This window comes from Phymastichus coffea, unplaced genomic scaffold, assembly GCF_024137745.1.
Source record: "Phymastichus coffea isolate CEN01 unplaced genomic scaffold, Cenicafe_Pcof_1.1 PCOF00001, whole genome shotgun sequence".
NCBI lineage: Eukaryota > Metazoa > Arthropoda > Insecta > Hymenoptera > Eulophidae > Phymastichus > Phymastichus coffea.
The window spans coordinates 8182864-8205147 of NW_026706812.1; the positions used below are offsets into that span (position 1 = coordinate 8182864).

At 39.9% G+C, this 22284-nt stretch overlaps 1 protein-coding gene across 5 annotated transcripts in view; it reads right to left on the reverse strand.

Annotated features, from left to right (window-relative positions):
* LOC131670827 (importin-9) overlaps nucleotides 1–22284 on the reverse strand; it is a 224555-nt gene that overhangs the window by 135958 nt on the left and 66313 nt on the right. For all 5 annotated transcript variants that reach the window (XR_009302497.1, XR_009302500.1, XM_058946892.1 and 2 more), the window contains exon 9: nucleotides 12968–13376. Coding sequence is in view for 3 of the 5 variants with exons in the window: in XM_058946892.1 (XP_058802875.1) it covers nucleotides 12968–13376 (409 nt within the window). In the remaining 2 variants the exon portion in view is untranslated. The remainder of the gene's footprint in view (nucleotides 1–12967; nucleotides 13377–22284) is intronic.

A 22284-nucleotide genomic window follows, 5' to 3' on the forward strand; every position in this document is an offset into this window, starting at 1 on the left:
AATTGCTTTGAGGAATATCACACAAAAAAGAGATTAAAATAAAAGTAACAATCAAAAGAAATTGCAAAAAAATTAAATAAGAACGAAAATAAAAAAAACTTGCCAGGAAAAACAAAAAAATCTTTTTTAATTGAAAAAAAAAGTTTAAAAAAAGAAAAAAAGGGCTACACGATTCCTACGTCTACGTCATTAGCCATGGGTGTATGTAATATAATGGTATTAGTTATATATAAATTTTATAATAATAAGAGCATATACGAGGTGTGTTCAAAAAGTAAGGTGACTTTGTATTTTTAAGAAAAAATATTTATTTATTTATCAATATTCATGTTGTCCCCTTCAAAGTAATCCCCCTCAGATACAATACACTTATGCCAATGGTTTTTCCAATCGTCAAAGCATTTCTCATAAGCACGATGCAGTCTTTATCTCTTCAATCGTTGCAAATCTCCGTCCTTTCATAGGTCTCTTTAGTTTTGGGAACAAGAAAAAGTCACATGGGGCCAAATCCGGTGAATATGGTGGCTGAGGCATGATTGTGGTGTTGTTTTTGGCCAAAAAATCTCTCACAAGCAAAGATGAGTGATCAGGGGCATTATCGTGATGCAAAAGCCATGAATTGTTTTTCCACAATTCTGGGCGTTTTCTTCGTATTGCTTCTCGTAAACGGCGCATAACTTCAAGATAATACTGTTTATTGACCGTACGTCCATATGGTAAGAACTTCTGAGGCACCACACCATGGTAATCGAAGAAAACAGTGAGCAAAACTTTGACATTTGATCGTACTTGGCGTGCTTTTTTCGGTCTTGGCTCATCTGGGCTCTTCCATTGGGACGATTGGACTTTGGTTTCGATATCATAACCATATACCCATGATTCGTCACCAGTTATAACCCTTTTGAGTAAATCTGGATCGTCGTTAACGTCATTCAACAGTTCTTGATCGCTGCTAATGCGACGGTTCTTTTGGTCAAAATTTAGCAATTTCGGAACAAACTTCGCTGACACACGTCTCATGCCCAAAACGTTAGAAAAAATTTCATGGCACGAGCCAAGCGATATACCAACATCCTCAGCAACTTCTCTGATAGTGATTCGATGATTTTCCAGAACAATTTTCTTCACTGCCTGAACGTTTTCATCAGTTGTTGACGTGCTTGGGCGTCCAGAGCGAGGCTCGTCATTGGCATCTTCCCGGCCATCTTGGAAGAGTTTGTACCACTTGTAAACATTTTTTTTACTCAGAACAGTTTCACCGTATGCCACCGTCAACATTTCAAGTGTTTCGGAGCACTTTATTTTATTTTTTACAGAAAATTTGATGCAAATCCTTTGATCCATATTTTTCGATAGCAAGAAATCCCCGAGCACGCAAAACACTTATAACCTTTACACCTCTCACAATCAAACAAAAAATGCTATACACTTGAAACTTGGTACAGATGTTTGGGAAGAGTGTACCTACATAACAAAACAAAAAATCGATAATCGAAAGTACGTTGCCCGTGAAATTTGAAAAGTCACCTTACTTTTGGAACATACCTCGTATGTTCTTTATATTAAAAACGATTCTGTTCTTTGTATATAATTTATAATAAATTAATTCTTTATAATAAAGAATCAGAGGACATGATAAAGCATGTGAGTAAACTAACGAAACCGAGATGTCAAATAGACAGTCAAAGGTAAAAACAATGCGAAATAGAACAAGATAAGTAAGTACAAGAGAGTAAAATTAAATTTGAAAGAGAATAAGAGAATTGTCTTAATATAATGATTAGATATGCTCTTATAATTAAAAATTTTGCAACGGTAGTCGATTCAATTAATCGATCCGTTCGAGATTCTGTTACTCGCGCGTTAGTTCCAACGATTAAGAGGGAGAGAGAGAGGGCGCGCGAGCGTTTGAAATAGGTAGTTACGCCTCAGCTGTTTTCAGGACAACACCGCTAAATTATTTTTGCACTATGTTTCGCCGTTTTAGAAAGTTTTTCTGGGACGATTTTACGTGCGGGAGTGCAGCAGCAAAAGCAGCAAGCAGTAGCAGTTTAGCAGCAGCAAATTGCAGCCGATTGAAGAGTGAGGTAGCGTAGCTGATTAATTGGAGGAGTATCGGCAGTTGATTTTCTTTCGTCAACAATAACGGCTGATCACCGTAATTGCACCACAGGGTAGGTGCACCTCCCTTTATTATTGCGTGACAACATACTTTCGGGAGTATTTTGTCAACCGCGATATCGAATCATTTTTGTATTCGCGCCGAGCGTTAGTTTCGCGGTAAATTTCGAATTTTCTCTCTCTCTCTCTCACTCTCTCTCTCTCTCACTCTCTCTCTCTCACTCTCTCCCTCTCACCGAATAATAATAACTCATTGTAAGTCCTATTCGCGTGCGTTAGTCTTTCGGCCTATAAAAGACTGTAGTTTTATTTAATTAAAGTTAGTTAATTTTATTCGCCGATTACGTCATTTCATTTCCTATTAGCTTAAGCGATTTATAAAGGCTTAGGTTTTGATCCGATTTCATCTAGGGGATTAGGCGAATTAGGCATAAAGTCACTCACACCTAAGATACATCAAGTGTCACAAGTCAAGTGACTTATGGTGAGTTCAACTCAATTAGAAAGAAGACACCAAAACGAAATCATCTGACGTAGGGGCGGATACACGTACAACTATACGTGTTTAACGGAGAGGCGGTTAGCTCAGCATCGTGGGAGTTTGTGCTTAAATAAATTTTCCATTTTGTTAGATAACCTCCCCCGTTATAAATTATATATCTAATAAAATTGTATTAATAAATTGATAAATTGATAAAATTTTATATACATAATTTATCAATTTATTAATGTAATAGTATTATTATTTATATTGTTTATTTATTTACAACTTACATGTTACATTTGGTTTTCATTTCTTACATTACAATTGTCTCGTCTCCAGTTTGTGTATTTGATAATGTATGTGTTTTGTGTATATGTGTACGTATGTAGGTGTGTCTGAAACTCTTGAGTCCCTGTCTTCTGCTTCTGTCTGTTCAGCTTTTCTTCCCATTTTTCTGTTGATTAATCTTCTCTTCCTTTCTCTTTCCGTGATCTGCCTTTTCCGCTCTTGTTTTTCTCTTTTTTATTTTCTTTTCGACTTCTTCCTTTGTTACTTTCTTTTGCCATTTCACCTTTGCCTTTACTTTACTTTTGCTCTCTTTTTGCTAATCATTTCATCTGTCTTTCTCCTTATTAGGGCTTTGACACCTTTTTCTCATTTCCTATTGCTCCTTCTGCCTTTCCTTTTCTAAACCTCACTTATTTTCTTTAGTATCTTATAATTTGTCTTTTTGTTTTCCTTTTTCTTTCTCTTCTTTGATTCTCCTTCTTTTCCATTTTTGCTCCTGCATCCAATACCTGCTTCCTCTCGATTGTGTAGGTGCTAGTACTTGTGTTTTGTGTGTGTGTGTGTGTATTTGTATGTGTATGTTTGCCTGTGTGTGTGTATGTGTGTGTGTGTTTTGTGTGTATGTTTGCGTATGTGGATATGTCTGCGAGTCTTGCGTCTCTGTCTTCTGTTTCCTTCTATCCTTAGGGTCTTGAAATTTCGTCTTCTTGATTTTCTTTTTCTTTCTCCTCTTCGTTTCTTCTTCTTTTCTATTTGAGCTCCGTCATCCACACTATCTTTTCTTTGCTTCCTATTATTATTTTTTCCCATTCTTCCACATCCATTTTGCTTTCTTCACATTTTTCTACTATGTGCTTCCAATTTTCTTCCTCTGTCATACGAGGGTGGTCCGATAAGTACTTAGCCTCACCGCCCGATGGCGCCACTATCGCAAAAGAAAAATATTCTACCACGTAGATCACCTTCTCGATGGTTACTATCAAGATTTCAGCTGGATCGGAGTTGTAGTTTATTTTTGGGAGCATATGAAAGCAAGTGTGTCCGTTGATTTTTGAAAAATGGAAAAAGAGCAGTATTGGTCGGTGATTCGATTCTTGTTTTATGAAGGGAAATCGCGCAGCGAAATAAAATAGCGTTTGGATGCTGTGTACAGTGACTCTTTTCCTTCGATGGCGACCGTCAAAAATTGGTTTAACGAGTTTCAACGTGGTCGCACGTTGATTTTTGAAGAGCCACGTCCAGGTGCTCCGAAAACGGCTACCACGGAGGATAACGTGACAAAAATTCACGATCTCATATTGGCATATCGACAATTGAAAGTCCGCGAGATAGTTAAGATCGTAGGCATCTCAAAAGACCGCGTGGGTCATATCCTGCATTAAATTTTGGGCATGAGAAAGCTGTCGGCGCGATGGGTGCCGCGTTTGTTCACTCCGGACAACAAGCGCAACCGTGAGACAACTTCAGAGCAATGTCTGACGTTGTTTAAGCGCAATCCGAAGGAGTTTCTGCGTCGTTTCGTGACAGTCGACGAAACATGGATCCACTGGTATACACCAGAGACTAAGGAACAGTCGAAACATTGGTCTTTACCTGGCGAAAGTGCTCCGAAGAAGGCGAAGACTGCCCCATCGGCCGGAAAGGAGATGGCGACCGTTTTCTGGGATTCACAAGGTGTGATCTACATCGACTACCTGGAGAGGAGCAAAACGGTCACAGGGCTGTACTATGCCGAATTATTGGGCCGATTCGACGTCGAATTGTAGGAAAAACGGCCCCATTTGGCGAAGAAAAAAGTGCTCTTCCACCGTGACAACGCACCGGCTCACACCTCCGCCGTCGCCATGGCCAAATTGGTCGAATTAGGCTACGAACTGCTGCCGCATCCACCGTATTCTTCAGAGTTAGCTTCGTGCGACTTCTTTTTGTTTCCAAACTTGAAACAGTCACTCGCCGGGCAGAAATTTGAGTCGAATGAGGAGGTAATCGCTGCCACGGAAGCCTACTTTTCAGACCTCGAGGAAACGTATTTTTCAGACGGGTTAAAGAAGTTGGAGCATCGCTGGGCCAAGTGTATCGAACTAAAAGGATACTATGTTGAAAAATAAAACGACACTTTTTCAAAATTTTGGTTTTAGTTTTGTAGGCTAAGTACTTATCGGACCACCCTCGTACACATTCTGTATCTCTCATTTTTTTCTTTTTCCCAATACCTGCTTCCTCTCGTTTCATTACCTAACTTAATTTTTTCAGCATTGCTTACATTCCACTTTCACTCTTTGCCATCATCACTATATCATCTGCATATCCTAATGTCCATATTTTCTTCCTTCCTATCACTACCCCTCCTTCTTGCACCTGTTTGATCTTGACTTCCAGGTCGGCAAAGGCAAGATTAAATAGCGTGGTGCACAAAGTGCACCACTGCCTTACGCCTTTGTAAGTCTCGAACTCCCCAATTATTTCTCCTCCAAATGTTACCTTACTCCCCATTTTCTTATATATTTCTTCTATTCTTTTCCTAATTTTTCTATTTATCCCTTTCCCTTTCATTGTTTCCCATATTTTCTTCCTCTTTATCTTGTCAAAAGCGCCCTTCATGTTAGCAAAGAATACAAGCAGTTTTCCTCCTTTTTCCCTTATTTCCTTCCCTATTATTGTTTTTAATACATATATTGCGTCCATTGTTCCGCTTTTCTTCCTGAATCCCATCTGCATATCGCTTAGCGTTTCTTTAGCTTGTAGTTCTCTTTCCAGCTTTTTTATCAGTATTTCCGCATATATTTTATATCCCGTGTCGTTATTTCTCTATAGTTTTATGCTTCTTTTTTCCTCCCTTTCTTATATATTGGTACTATTATTTCCATCCTCCGTTCTTCCGGATATCCTCCGTTCCATATTCCGTTTCAGCAATTTGTAATATCTTTTAACAAGCCTTCCGTGCCTTCTATACATGCTTCATTCGCTATACCATCTTCTCCTATCACTTTTTTCTTTTTCATTTTTCTTGTTACATCTTTTACCTCTCTTACTTTGATATCTTCACCTTCCTTTCCTTCGCTATCTTGGATTTCTTCCCCTTTGCTTTTTTCCTTTTCTTTCTCTCCCAGTTGTCCCTGGAAGTGCTTTAACCATTCACTAACTCCCCTTTCATTTGTAGTTCTTCTCTTAACCAGTCCTCTGCTTCACCCTTCTTTTCCCATCTTAACCCTCCCTATAAGGCTATCACTATTATATTGTTTATCCTACTTTCTCTATTCATTTTTTCTCTCATATATTCTATTTCTTCCTTATGGCCTACTTCTGTTCCGCTTTGCTTCTCGTTTCCTTCTTCTATACTTTCTTTTAATTTCACGCACGCTTCTTCCAACTAGTTCATCCTGTCTCTCCATTTTTCCTGCAGTTTCTTTTCTCTAAGTTCTGCTTTTTCCCTTTCTTCTTTCGTCTCTCTCCTTCTTTCTTCTCTCTCTCTCTCTCTCTCTCTTGTTCTCTCCTAACTTTTCCTATTTCTTTCTCCCATCTTTTCTCTCTTCTTTTCCCCTCTGTCTCCATTCTTTGCATTTTTTCCATCATTTCTTTAAGCATTTCTGTCCATTCTCTCCTTTTTTCCACCCACACCTCTCTTAAATCCCTTATATCTACCCGTATCTTTACCATTATTTCCTCTGCAACACTACTTTTTCCCCCTTCACTTATCGTGTTGTCCAATTCTTCTACCCTCTCCCCTTCCATCTCGCTCCCCTTACTTTCACTCTTGCATCTTTTTGCCTCTCTCATTTATCCTCTAATATTCTCCCTCAGCCCCTCGCCGCTCTCTCTTCCCCTCACTACCTTTTTTTTTCTTTTTTTCCTCCTCTGGGCCTTTGTTATCCATCCTTCCACCTTTATCTCTTAATTTTTCTGATATCACAAATCTTTCCATCACTATCCCGTTCGCCTTAATTCGTCTCTCTAATTCTACTTGTGATCTCACCTTTATTCCCTGTCTTACCTTTTCTGTCTCCGCCTTTACTTATTACTGCCCCTCCTCGCTGCTTGCCTTTCCCGCTTCTTAATTTTCTCTCTTAACCTCAACTTTTCTTTTCTCTTTATTCCTCGCTCTCTGCTTTTTCCTGCTCTTCTCCAAGCCCCCCTCTCTCTCTACTCCACTTCTCTTCCACCTCCACGCTCTTTTCACCTCTATCTCTCTCCTCAAACGCTTTTCCTCTCAAACTTTCTCATCAAAACTCGCACTCACATTAAGACACGTCTACTCCCTTCCACGAGGCGAAACCCACTCTTATTATTTATATATATATATACTCAAATTCAAATTTTATTTCTCTCTCCCTCTCATATACTTACAATTTCTTATTTTTGAAGTTGTCTGCCATGTTGGATCCGCCATTCTAAATTTTACAAATCTGACACCTGATTCGTAATTAGCGACCCTAAAAATCCTTACGTTCGAAGTTTGGTTCAAAACAAGCTTATATTTTTTATTATAAAGAAAAAAGAAAAAAATCGATACTCCAAAATACCTCGTAGCTGGGGTGATGCTTATCGGCACCACCCTGAGAATGACTTATATTTCTAGTCCATTTGGAAATTTTTCTGAGAAACTTTTCAAAAAGTACAACTTGGACACATTCTAAAATTCCGGTCACCTGCAGGTTAAACTCCACACAGCAACAATAGGTATAAGTATCTGGTGATTTTTCAGGAGTCGTTTAAGAAATGCGTGAAGTTCAAATCTTTGTTACTCGCTACCGGCAAGACTCTAAGATATGTCCTTGAGAAACTGATTATTTTCCATTGATACGACCCCGAGTACTTGATCGGGGAATGTGATAAGAACTACTTCGGGGTGGAAATGAAGAACATATGCGAGGAGTATGGAATTGAGCAAGTGCCCTACCCGTTTTAGTATGGGCAGGTTGATTTTTGCAACAGCGCAATCATGTCCTTGAAGACCATGAATCATCTTGACTAGGACAAAGTGCTTCTGGGTGCTTGTACTGGTGCTAAAACTGGATATGATGAATACCGCGGTGTAGAGTATCGAGTACGAGCTATCACCGGCGTTTCTGAATTTTAATCGTAAGCTACGACAAGAGAAAAGCTAGCGTAGAGAGATAGAAAAGCGAGGTTTATTTATGAGTCTGTCTTCTGAGGAATAAGCAGACTGAATGAAGCGCTTTAATGTTTTGCGTAGCCTGGTGGTGAGGCATATCGAACAAGTGCAAAAAAATTAGAAGTGCCATTATGATTAGGGTCACCGGTTTATCCATTTCTATGAGAGGGATTTGATATAACGACGCATATATACCCTCTCTAAAACAACACAGAGCAGAAACGCGAAAATATATAGCCGTACATACATCTAGCCGTACAAGGTACTGAAGGTGTTGTCTCCGCAATTGTAAATCTGTCAGCGAAAGGCAAGAAGCAGGTTGACCACCTGCACGTTAAAATGTTAAAGCGGTATTTTTCATGACGTGCAAAGCACATGAAATAATAACGAAAATGCACTACCGATAATTTTAGGAGACCATAGGTAAAGGGCCTTCTGGGATTACAGGAAGTGTCTCACTGTGTGGTCTCTGTGTTATTCTTTGTGGTATATTGCCAAGGGAGTCACTACGTGGTCCGAATTAATACCTAGTGATGGAAATAGACCTCTAACTGAGGGCGCTAATGTATCTGGTCCAGCAGAAGAACAGCGATCTAGTAATCTGATACCTTTTCCTAAGTAATCTCTTTTCTTTAATTTTGTGTGCTATTATGGTGGAATAGATCTGTTGAGATTTTCTATACATTATAGTAGTAGAAGATTGGTTAAAGGCTTCAGTCAGGAATGAGTTGAATGATTGAATACTGCTTTCCATATTAATAGATTAAGGGTTACATTAAGGGGTACATTGATCTAATACGTTCCTCTATGAAGCGTGTATATTTTTTCCAATCGCTTATTGTGAAGTTGTTTGGCGGTTGCAATCACGACGCTCTCAGGAAGCTCGATTATGGTCCGCTTAGCAAAAACATAGATGATGAGCGAGGCTTGCCAGGTCACTTTGTGCAAAAATCTTTTGTCAAAGCGGCGGACAGTAATTGTCTTCCTTAACAGAGAACGGAGACTTCTCAAACAAACAATTCGTTGTTTTGGGAGAGGACGTCGTAAACTTCTCTTTCCTGTACGGGTATATGAAAATGCAAATACTGAAGTACAAAATGCATCACCGATTGCCCTCGACAAGCAACTAATGCTAGTCGACCCGAAGTGAATGCAATGTGTATTTGAACGAAGACTTGCAATCACAAGTGCGGATGTGTGTACCTTCACGTGGTGGAGCTGAAAACGCTGTCTCTGTAAAGAAACAGTAGGCAAAATACACAACGCTTGTCCCTATTTGAGCATCGAACTTCGGAATTAAACTCCGAAGTTCGATGTTTTGAACGCGAATTAGAATACCCGATTTAGCCTAATGTCGCAAATTGATTCGAATGAGTGGAATGACTAACACGAATATGGAAAACTGCCTGGGGAGTCGCCTTGTCGGCTAGGTGAGACCCCGCCCCTGACCCAAGTCAGAAAATATTAATCGAAAGAGTAGAGATCAATATCAGCGAGTCATAAAAGCCTTCCATAGAAAGCGAAATCCAAGACTCAGGCGAAAATCAGAATACAACTTTCCTTTCGAATAACGGATACCTACCAACGTGAGCGCGGATGACCGAAACGCAATGGGGAGACGCGCCATGGCATGTCGAAATGATGGACCTGTGAGTCGTGGGAGCATTCTCTTAATACAGGTACGCAGGGTGGGATGTTTTGAACGAGAGCCCAGGAGGAGAGGCTTAGCTGGTTGATCGTCTTAGGAATTTCCTCTGGCTGTCCTAGCTAAGTCTCTCTTCTGACATCCTAATTTGGGTTGGCCTTTGCGGGATAGTGGTACCAGGTCAAGCAAATCTCGTAAGATTTGTATGCCGCGTGCTTCCGACGCGGTAGACGTTGGGGCAACTAGAGTCCCGTCGCGCCCAAACCGAGGGTCAAGCCTTTAGTTCCGCTCTCCTTGAGCGTCGAACCGTGAAAAGATCGGTACTCCTTTCGAGGAGGTCGCCGCCTTAGATCAAAAAGGTTCCGACTCACTGAGTGCGCCAGGGATGTCGTAGCAAACTTGACTTCCGGATCCCCAATGTATTTGAAAGCGAAGGGGTGAAAGACAGTGGGCTGTGCCAACTTATTGGCGCCCATAGAGAGGGGTGGCAATGTCTTGAATACGCTATACCACCCTCAAATCGGAAAAGTATGCAACAACACACATACACTAACTGTGAAATTGTTTATAGCTTTGTGTACTTTTCAGTGAAAATCGATTAATATCGTGGAATGATCAGATGTCAGGTCTAAGCATGAAGATGCTTCGAGTACGTTTATCTTTCTTTTTTTACTATTGCAAATTCAATCAAATCCGGCTTCTTGTTTGTATCTGTTGGCTAGTATGTTGGTTCGCCAGTAGATATTGATATGTAATTATTTTTAAGGAGAGTTTCATAAAGAACTTTGCCTGTGTATTTTGGCGTGAATAATCGTGAACCCTACCATGAATGCTTCGCATTGAAGTCTCGTCTTATTAGAAAATGACATCCCACTGTTTAGAAAAATCCAGTCTAGTTTTCTTTTGTTACTGTTTTGTTTGAGAAACAATAAACAGCGGGTACTACTTTTGGACCGTCATTGTCGCATATGATGACACTAGTCCCTTGCAGGTAAATTTCACTTGTGTGTTAGTTAATGTAATGATTGATTTTAGTTTTAATCATAATCGCCATGCTTCCGTGTACTTTGTTGAACGGGTGATTTTTTAACGATTCTTTATGACGGTTTTAAGTTTATGAGTGAAACCGGTAGAGCTGGTAATGCTGCGGAGCCTTTGGCTTAACGAAATGGTGTCCGAATATGCGCGGACGTTGACGAGAGCTCAAGGGAGAACATCGGCCAAGCCGTGATTCCCCGTTATAATATAGCAGATATGGTATGTAGGTATATGGTATATACGGTATATATACCATACCTAAATAGAAATTTTTACAAAATTGTATGTATACATAATTTTATACAAAATATAGTACGTTATCTCCACTATGGAGTCGAGACCTGATACTAGAATGATATTAGTTGAATGAAACAATAAACCTAGAATTATATTATTAGACATAGCCAAAATGATTGCAATTCTAGTAAAGAGAATGATATTAAAATTTAGAAGAAAGGCAACAAGATAGATGGTAGGCTGTATGTAGTCAGGGCTTGTGTATTCCCAAATATACTCACAAATAAATAGGTAACAAGGGCTTTATATACACTGGAATAGATAGCAATTTTTGATGCCATGGATGTTGCTCTGAACAGTAAAAATTACAGTATAATTTTACAGATTCTTGGAGTGTTACCTTTGTTCTTAATAAATCTGACATCAACCTTTATTTTAGTCACTATATTCTTAAAATCAAGAAGAAAAATGCAGAATTCATAAAGGTAAACAATTTCATAGTTTAAAAAGTCATATGAACATGAGCACCAAAAGGTATCATCAGTAATAAATTTGCAGGAAAATTAAACAAAAATGCAAAAGAACAATATCGATCCATATTAAACCAATATTACCCAAGCAAAATTCAAACCAGATAATAACAAACTAACCATTAGATCACTGTCAAAACAAAAAAATATATATACCTACAGCGATTTAAATTTAAAAAAACGGCGATTTAAAAAAACTCATCGTGCCAATAACTAAAAAATACGTGGAAACCTCTATACCATTTTCTGTCAAATGCTATTTTGTTGGTGTATTATTATTATAAACAATGATATTCTGACGGGAGATACTATGATTTGGTTTATCCCAAGCCGAATCTACGCTACATAGCACCAAACTAACTACTAAATCACTCTCAACACGAAAAAAAATAACCCGTATTTTTCATTTTTCGATTCCAATTGTTTGTGCGAAATTATTTAAATAAATTATGAAAAACTTCGCATTTTCAAATAACTGGTCATATCGACTAATCCTACACGGAAAAAAAAGTATCAAATTTTTTTAGAACTCCTTGTACACGTGTTATCTGTTATTTAATCCCAACTTTAAACGATCGATTAGAAAAAAATCATGCTTAAATGTCTCGTGCAATTGGTTAGAATAGAATCTTGATTTCCGAAGAAAGTTTAATATATTTTATATTTATTATTTATTTTATATGCTAACGATAATACACTAACAAAATAAAATTTGAGAGAAAAATAATGTAAACATTTCCGATATATTTTTTCTTGTAGAATCAATTGGCATGATAAGTTTTATGAATTTTGAATTTTGAAACAGGTAATTTTTTCCATTTCGACAGTGATCCAATGGTTAAATAGTGATATCTAACCTAGATTTTACTGGGGTAATAATGAGTTAATAATCTTAAGCTCATATTTTGAGCTGTACCTTAAAAAATTGCAGGAAACTGAATTAATAAATTAATAAAAAATCAAGGTGTCATAACAATCATATTAGCCTTAATATATTACTTCATAAAATCAAAGTACTTCATAACGCGAAATGTGAATGTGGATATAAGACACAATTTCACATTGTATGGCATTGTTCCAGATTTGATACTTAAAGACAGTCGTTCATACATTCGCTTATAAAAATGAAATACATTGAAAGCTACATGTATACACTTAATGTATCATTATACATTTTATATTAAATTATTTCAAGAAGTGCGATATTACACCATAGTACAATTTATCTCTCCAAAGAATCGTTTATAGTGCAACTCCGTACAACCAAAATTTCTAAAATTGAATCTGTAAATTAATGTACCTTTGGTATGGCTGGATAATCTGTATATGAGTTAATACAACTTAATTAAGAAAAAGTACTTTCCAGAAAATTATTTAACTGTTATAATTTGAGAGATTCAATTGAATTTTGTGTATTTTTTTCCATTTAAGTAATTAAATACATATATTCCATATTAATTTTAAAATATTAACAAAAGAAATATTGGATTATAAATAGGAAAATTACTTACCTAAGAAAACCAAATCACCCTCAACAATTATTTCATTCAATCTACTATCATCGTGAGTAACTCCATATTCCAATATTTTACAAAGTGCTACAGTTGCCACTTTACGATCATAACTCCCATAAAAAAACTGTTGCTTGCTTACCCATTCAACTAATACAAAGGCCAAAGCACTCTCTCCAGTTGGGCCAGGTATAGTTGAAAGGAAATTCAAAACTGCATCAAATTCAGAATTTACTAGATGAGCATAGATCATCAACAGGCTTTGCATAACTGTTGGAGTTTCAGTACGTTGCATTTTACTTAAAACAGCCCTTAAAAGCAAGTCAAGATTTTCTCCTAATGAGTTTCCAGCTTTTCGTATTAAAGTTGTCACTAGTTTTCCAACAAATGTGGCAGTAAATTCACTAGACTACATAAATTTATAAAATCAGTTATAAATATAAACATATTAATACAGTCCACTCTACAAATGAAAATGGGATAAAATATAATATAATATAATATATTATAATATAATATAATATAATGTAATATCATATAATATCATATAATATCATATAATATAATATCATACAATATTATATAATATATTATAATGAGTTTGACATGAACTCGGTATCTCTCTCTCTCTCTCTCACTCTCTCTCTCTCTCTATGACCATAATATTAAGAATATCATATATATAAATGTTATATTATTTGAACTATATCTCTCCTTAGCAGCAGCAGGCGACCATTGTGGAGAAGGTAAGAGAGAGCGCCGGCAGAGAGAGACCGCGTGCGCCTGTAGACTTAGCGACATGTACGACGAACCGCGCGCCGCGCGCCGCGTGACGACGGGCCAGCAATTAGCCGATAGCTTGCGAGTCGTGCAGAGGTATTCGATCGTGCGTGCGTTTATATTAGCTTTTCTTTGTGAATCGCCTCGTGGCAAGAGAGTGACTTTGGACTGTGACAAGTGAGAAAGGTACAACTGTGCGTGCAATACCTCCTTCTCCTTCGCGATTAGCGACTGTACTGTTAGGCGAATTCCGCAACTGTGCCAAGGTGTAATTGAAGGGCTTCGATTAATGTAAGTACCGACCGTTCCTTAGATTTCTCTCTCTCGCTTTGACTATCTCGCCGCTCACTCCGAACCACCCTGTACACTGACACGTACATAAACTTTATATATTCGTACACTATTAAAATTGAATGGCTTTTCTTTCGTACTAACTTTCTTTCCTATCGTTTCCCTTAACTTTCGCGGTTTAAGCTGAGTGACCCACGACGCTCTCCGCGGGCTAGTTGGCGATCTGACCTACCGGGCCGGTCTTGCGTAGCAGAAAACGCAGTGCCGTAAAAAGCTGTATTTGTGCCAGCCACTACTCAATCTCGGTTAATTAATATATTGTAGCGGTCTAAATCACCGTAACAATATTTAATTAAATTTGGTCATATATATTCTGTATTACCATGGCTTGTAATGCTTAATAATTTATAACACGGTATTTCCGACTAATATTCCCGTGTTGCTTCGATTTTCGCTATTTGACTAATTTTAATAATTTTAAGAAGAAGGGCGCCAAGCACTACTAAATTTTGACGGTAGTATAAAAATGAATCGTCAGATCTCCAGAGGGGTGTCACTTTGGATACTTATTCAGTGCACATTTAATTTGAATTAACCTTTGTAAAGTTTAAGAATAGTACGAGGTCTGTTTAAAAAGTATCGCGAATTTTGTATGTTTTCAAAAATTATTTATTTATTCATGATTATCTATTTTATTTCCTTCAAAGTAATCCTCCTTGGATATAATGCACTTGTGCCAACATTTTTTCCAATCTTCCAAGCACTTAAAAAAATCATTTTTTGTGATCTTGTTCAGCTCCTCCTTCGATGCCATCTTTATCTCCTCAATCGTGGAATAGCGTCGTCCTTTCATGGGTCTCTTCAGTTTTGGGAATAGGAAAAAGTCACAGGGAGCCAGATCTGGGGAATACGGTGCCTGTGGCATCGTTACGGTTTTAGCCAAAAATTCGCGCACAAGCAACGATGTGTGAGCAGGGGTGTTAGGATGGTGCAAAAGCCAATTTTTATTTTTCCACAAATTCGGACGTTTCTGGCGGATTGCTTCGCGCAAATTGCGCATAACTTGCAGGTAATATTCCTTATTGACCTTATTACCCTCATGAGAACTCATGATACACCTCGCCCCTGTAATCGAAGAAAACTACCAGCAAAACCTTCACGTTCGACCGAACTTGGCACGCTTTTTTCGGTCTTGGTTCATGCGGTAGTTTCCATTAGGACGATTAAGCTTTGGTTTCCACATCATAACCATAAACTCATAATTCATCACCAGTTATGATCCTCTGGAGCACATTTTGGTCGTCACGGACCGAGTTCAACATCTCCTGAGCAATGTTAACGCGATGCTGTTTTTGGTCATGAAGCCAAAATTTGGTCTTGAATGGCATGAGCCAATCGATATGTCTAGATCCTCAGAAACTTCTCTAACGGTGATTCGACGATTGACCAAGTCTATTTTTCACTTTATCAATGTTTTCGTCCGTTGTTGACGTGCTCGTGCGTCCGGCACGTTGTTCGTCGATCACATCTTCTCGGCCCTCTGAGAACATTTTTTACCACCGATAAACGTTGCTTTGGTCCAAGGTAGCTTCATCATATGCCACAGTCAACAACTTTTCACACAAAATTTGATACAGATTCTTTGATCCATTTTTTAGAATAGACAAAAATCGAAGACGAGCCAAAACACATCCAAGCAAAACAGCTGTCAAAAATTAATTAAACATTCAAAATGGCCGATCTTGTCAGCATAAGTAAGGGACATGAGTGACAACATAACGCTACCAAAAAATCAAATTTACGTAGGCCGCAGAAATTCAAAATTCGCTATACTTTTTGAACAGACCTCGTATATTTTAACAGTAGAATAATATGTATGCATTTGGCTGTAGTAAATCGCGAAGGCCAAATCCAGCTTAGTTTGGAGACTTTATTGTAATTAAGTCGTGTTTTTAGCCTATAGCAAATACTCGGATTTATCTTGTTTGGTCCGATTTCTCTTATTTTTCCTGTCCTTCGCGAGGATTATAAATTGTATGATGAAATAACTACAGGTTAGGAAGGTGAAAAGAACAAGTATTATGCGTATTAAAAGACAATAAAATTTTAAATGAAATGTTGAGCCTTTTATTAATCAAAATCAAAATGTGTAAATGTAAGTGTGTGAAGTTACAAATAATAACATGTAAAGTGTATATGTTGTCTGAGTATATCGGCTCTCTTAAACTTAGTTACAGGAAACGATTTAATTTACGCTACAAATTAGATTAAGGATAGGTGCAGCGCAGTTGGCTTACACATAATTTGATAATTACTAGAATCGCGGTATTGCTATCTAGTACTGCGTATTGCTTTTATTACTCATAAATCAATTTACAATAGGCACGCCGTACATTCACGTACTATGGCGAAATGAACAACTTAATAAATAATGCTGACTGACTTACGAATCTTAGCGAATATAGATAGGTGTGGCTTGCGTAGCATACGATTACATATATGCGATCTTATCCTAGATCTATTCGGCTTGCAATTTTATGCTCGAAAATAATTTTAGTTTGCACTTACTCTTAATAACAATAATTTTCATTTCTTCGAATTTTCGGTATTACTTCTGGAAATCGACTATAACGTGTGATAAATTACTCGTTATGTCTCTCTTTCTCAGACGACCATATTTACTTATGTACATATATAGGGGGTGTCCGATAAGTACTTAACATCACCGCCCGATGGCGCCACTCTCGCAAAAGAAATATTCTATCACGTAGTACAACCTTCTCGATGGTTACTGTCAAGATTTCAGCCGGATCGAAGTTGTAGTTTATTTTTGAGAGCGTGTGAAAGCAAGTGTGTCCGTTAATTATTGAAAAATGGAAAAAGAGCAGTATCGCACGGTGATTCGATTCTTGTTTTTGGAAGGGAAATCGCGCAGCAAAATCAAAAAGCGCTTGGATGCTGTGTACGGTGACTCTTCTCCTTCGATGGCAACCGTCAAAAATTGGTTTAACGAGTTTCAACGTGGTCGCACGTCGATTTTTGAAGAGCCACGTCCAGGTGCTCCGAAAACGGCTACCACGGAGGATCACGTGACAAAAATTCACGATCTTGTATTGGCAGATCGACGATTGAAGGTGCGCGAAATAGCTAAGATCGTAGGCATCTCAAAAGACCGCGTGGGTCATGTCCTATATGAAATTTTAGGCATGAGAAAGCTGTCGGTGCGATGGGTGCCGCGTTTGCTCACTCCGGATAACAAGCGCAACCGTGAGACAACTTCAGAGCAATGTCTGACGTTGTTTAAGCACAATCCAAAGGAGTTTCTGCGTCGTTTCGTGACAGTCGACGAAACATGGATCCACTGGTATACACCAGAGACCAAGGAACAGTCGAAACAGTGGACTTTACCGGGCGAATGTGCTCCGAAGAAGGCAAAGACTGCCCCATCCACCGGAAAGGTGATGGCCGTCGTTTTCTGGGATTCACAAGGTGTGATCGATATCGACTACCTGGAGAGAGGCAAAACGGTCATAGGGCTGTACTATGCCGAATTATTGGGCCGTTTCGACGTCGAATTGCAGAAAAAACGGCCCCATTTGGCGAAGAAAAAAGTGCTCTTCAACCATGACAACGCACCGGCTCACACCTTCGCCGTCACCATGACCGAATTGGTCGAATGAGGCTACGAACTGCTGCCCCATCCACCGTATTCTCCAGAGTTAGCTTCGTGCGACTTCTTTTTGTTTCCAAACTTGAAACAGTCACTCGCCGGGCAGAAATTTGAGTCGAATGAGGAGGTAATCGCTGCCACGGAAGCCTACTTTTCAGACCTCGAGGAAACGTATTTTTCAGACGGGTTAAAGAAGTTCGAGCATCACTGGGCCAAGTGTATCGAACTAAAAGGAGACTATGTTGAAAAATAAAACGACACTTTTTCAAAATTTTGGTTTTAGTTTTGTAGGCTAAGTACTTATCGGACCACCCTCGTACATATATATCTATATTCATTATTTGGTATAATACTGACTTATGTATAATGCTTAGCAGTAGCAGCGGGTAATAGAATACAAGGTAAGAAAGAGAGAGAATATAAACAATACAACGCGAAGCAGCAAGAGAGAGAATAGACTCGCGTAGGCTTAAACTGAGTATATGCTCATGTGCGAGAGAAGGAATGAGGAGAGACTGTCGCGCTATACGAACTGATATATGTTCGGCAGAGAAGGAGAGAGAGTGGGGAGCTCTTCCGCGAGATTGTTGATCGTGTCCGAACGCGCATGTTTTCTCGCCGGCCGGCTTTCATATTGTAATTCAACAACTCTTTTCCAATCTCAACTTGGCCTTGAGGCATCTCGAAAAAGAGACAATTGATGGCAAATCGTGCATCGAGAGTGCTGTGTGAGAGAGTGCGTTGAATTGAGTGAGTGCAAGGCCGTCGCCAGGTTCGTTGCGTTCGAGAGCCAAGCAGGGTTCATCCAAGGCTCAGTCGTTCTTTGTAAGTACCATCTCGTATGTACTGTCTCTCTCTCTCGCTAGCTTGTTACTCTGTCTCTCTTTATCGCTGCGCTGCACTCCTTGTAAACTCTTACGTTATATAAACACCATTTTATCTTATATGTACCTTCCTCTTATTTACACCTGACTCTACTGCCTCTCACGTTCCCCCGTCGATATATTAATACGAAGATTAGCTGCTTGATCCACGACGCTCTCGCGGACCTTAAGGCATAACTGGACATCTGGGCATAGCCTCGTGCGGCTACTGCACGCCCGCAACGAGCTGCATATTATATCCTTCGTTCTCTCGCGAAATAACGCGGGCAAGTAACAACCCCGTTATACGACAAAGTCCATTTTTAAGTAGCTGTTGGCATAAAGGTGCTGATATTTCAAGGAATAGTTGGCAGTATTAAATATTAATAATTATTAGTAATGTTGGTGCTCATCGTGTTACAGCATATGAAAAACAATAAATTAATAACATTTTAGTTTATGTTAATTAAATTATAACTAATGGCGCTAGTGCAATGCGGAGTACCGAGAGTTGTCATTGGCTTTCTGAACTGCTCTAAAATTAATATTTAAATGTATTATTAATTTATCAGTCCATTACAAATTGTAAGATGCAGAGAACTCTCTTTCTCTTTCTCGCTCTCTCTGGTCCAATCAATCGCACCTTTGAATATTAAGCTGTAGTATGTCTGAGGGCCTCTGCAGAAAAGAGAAAGAGAGAGACGATGCAGAGACTGCATAATTCATGTGTTAGATATTTTTGACATCTCGCATAATAGGTCGGTCTCACCTTTTAGAAAATTATTGGGTTAGCTTCACTTGCACGTGCGTATGGATTATTTTACGTCCCTGATCATGTACTAATGGCTACAAATGCATGAGTCTGTCTTTCTGGCTGTTTTCTTCAATGAGCATATGTCAAGGTATTCAATCAGAGCAGAATAGGCGAAGCTAAGGATTGCCGAAGTGAGATCAGAGATGGTTTGTAGGTCATTCCATATAATAGGTACCGCCTGTATATGTCTCGAGTCTCTATCTCTCTTGTGACTATCGTGAGAAAACAAAAAATTTATGGTCTGCGTTGTTATTTTTACGTCCACATAAGGAACGTTCGTACTTTGTTCAGTCTAAATAGGTAGTATCTCAAGTATCCGTGTCCGGTCAGGAATTGGGTGAAGTAAAGATTCATGTCCCCAAACATTCTTCCACCCAAAGCTTCAGTTCACTTATTAGACGTCTGGTCCAGTTTCATCGAGTTCTTCGTATATCTTTCCTGCCATTCTATCATGATACTGTTCCTTTCCGTTGCTGACTGAAGGCGTGATTATTACTATTATTATTATTATTATTATTATTATTATTTTACAAGGAGTTGCGGAGTCCATTTTGCGGATTTCCCTTAGTCTTGCTGACTGAGGAGTTATATGGGACTCCCCGAAAAAAAGCAGGCCTACCCACTAAACCTGTTGTCTCTTGGGTAATAATAATAATAATAATAATAATAATAATAATAATAATTACTATTATTATTATTATTATTTTTTTTTTTACAAGGAGTTGCGGAATCCTTTTTGCGGATTCCCCTTAGTCTTGATCTAAGGAGGTATGTGGGACTCCCCAAAAAAAAAAAAAAGACAGGCCTACCCACTAAACCGCCATCTCCTTGTTGTCCTTCCCCCAGCCAGGGACTATGTTGATATTACTTCTGACTGGGGGTTTTGTCTGTGTTCGTTCGTTCGTATCGTTTCACCGTGCGTCGTTACATCGCGTCAATCCGTCTGCTCAGTCGTCCTTCAGACAGTCGTCTGCGTTCTTACGTCTTAGTATGGTTTCCGTATAGGTAGCGACTGAACGCCACCATTCGGGTTTATGCAGCATCACCTCTACAATGTTATCGGGGGTGATGTTGCCAACTGTTGTCTCTAGTTCTCGTCTGAGTCTTGTCCAGCGGTCGCACCCGAAAAACGTGTGTTCCGCGTCGTCTCGTTCGTGTCCACAATACTTGCAGTCGGGTGTTCGTACTCTGTTCATATTGTGGAGGTACCGTCGAAAGTACCCGTGGTCCGTCAAGAGCTGGGTGACGTGAAAATTCACATCACCAAAATTCCTTCCAAGCCACGGTCTCACGTCCCGTATCAGTCGTCTCGTCCATTTGCTACCTCGTTCTTCTGTCCATCGGTCTTGCCGCATGTCGATCGTCCTTTCGCGTTCAACGATTGCTGCGTTCTTTCGTCCTATGTCTGCGCTGCTCCCATAGATCCTTTTGCGTTCAGAGGCAAGAAGATCCACGGGTATTACGCTCGCCACCACCAGGACAGCCTGCGCAGAGACTGTTCGGTAGGAGCAAGCGATTCGCAGAGCGCCCTGTCTCTGTACAATCGTCATTGTCTTACAGTACTTCTTTGTCTTCAAGGAATCTGCCCATATTTCCCCGCCGTATAAGAGGATCGAGTGAGCTGTCGCCATTAGCAGTCGCCGCTTTCCTGGTCTCGGTCCCGTCGTGTTTGCCATCAGGCGGCTCAAGGATGCTATCCTCTCTGCCGCTTTTCGGGCTGTCTTCTGTATGTGAGGCCAGAAGGTCATCTTCGTATCGAGGGTTACCCCAAGGTACTTGACTTCCCCCTTGGTCTCCGTTTCGTATGTACCCACTCTCATGGGTAGTATCGTCTGTATGCGTCTTCTCGTGAGAAGCATAAGTTCCGTCTTTTCTGTTGCGAGTTGCAGTCCGTGTTCTGTCATCCATCGTCCAACTCGTCTCATGGTCTGGTTCAACGTCAGCTGCGCCAGCTCGGGAGATCTCTCCGTGATCACCGCCGCCACGTCATCAGCGTAGGCGACGAGGGTCACTCCGAGTGGCATCCCAAGCCGAAGCAGACTATCGTATAGACCATTCCAAAAATCGGGTCCCCGTATCGACCCCTGAGCCACCCCAGCGGTGACCTGTCTCGTTACCTGTCCTTCGATCGTCTCGTACGTTATTCGTCTATTTCTCAGATAATCCTCCACAACCCGAACCAGGAACGGTGGGATCCGAAAGTTGCTTTTCAGCGCCTCCAAGATATCCACCCACCTGGCCGAGTTAAAAGCATTTCTGATGTCGAGCGTCGCTAGCAGCACAATGGGTCGCGCCGCATGGCAGTGTCTGTCTAGTTCCAGGAAAGAATCAATCACCTTTTGGATCGCTCTAATCGTCGACCGACCTCTCCTGAAGCCGAATTGCAAATCTGAGAGACCCCATCCGGCCTGTATTGCGTCCGTCAGTCTCGGTCTGAGTAATTGTTCAAAGAGTTTACCAGTAGTGTCAAGTAAACTCAACGGTCGGTAGGCCGAAGGAGTGCCAGGGTCGCCCCTACCTTTTGGAATAAGAAATAGTCTCGCCTCCTTCCACCGATCGCTGAACATTTGTGCGTCCACGTCATCCATCACGTTTGTCCTAATCGGGTGCGTCGGAAACAATCTGTCAACAATCCGTCCTGCTGTTTCGGCATCTTTAAGTTCCGGTGAGACTCGGGCCCCTAGTTTCCCGGTCACAATCTTGTAGTCGGTTCCCCAGGGATCCTCGTTCACCTCCTCGCAGAGCTTCCTCCAGCATCGCGTCTTGCTGTCCCGTATTGCTTTCGTCAGCGTCTTCCGTGCTGTTTTGTACGAGGTGTGATCAAAAAGTAAGGTGAATTTTGAAATTTAGCGGGCTACGTCCGTTCGATTTTCGACTTTTTTATTTGGTTATGTCGGTA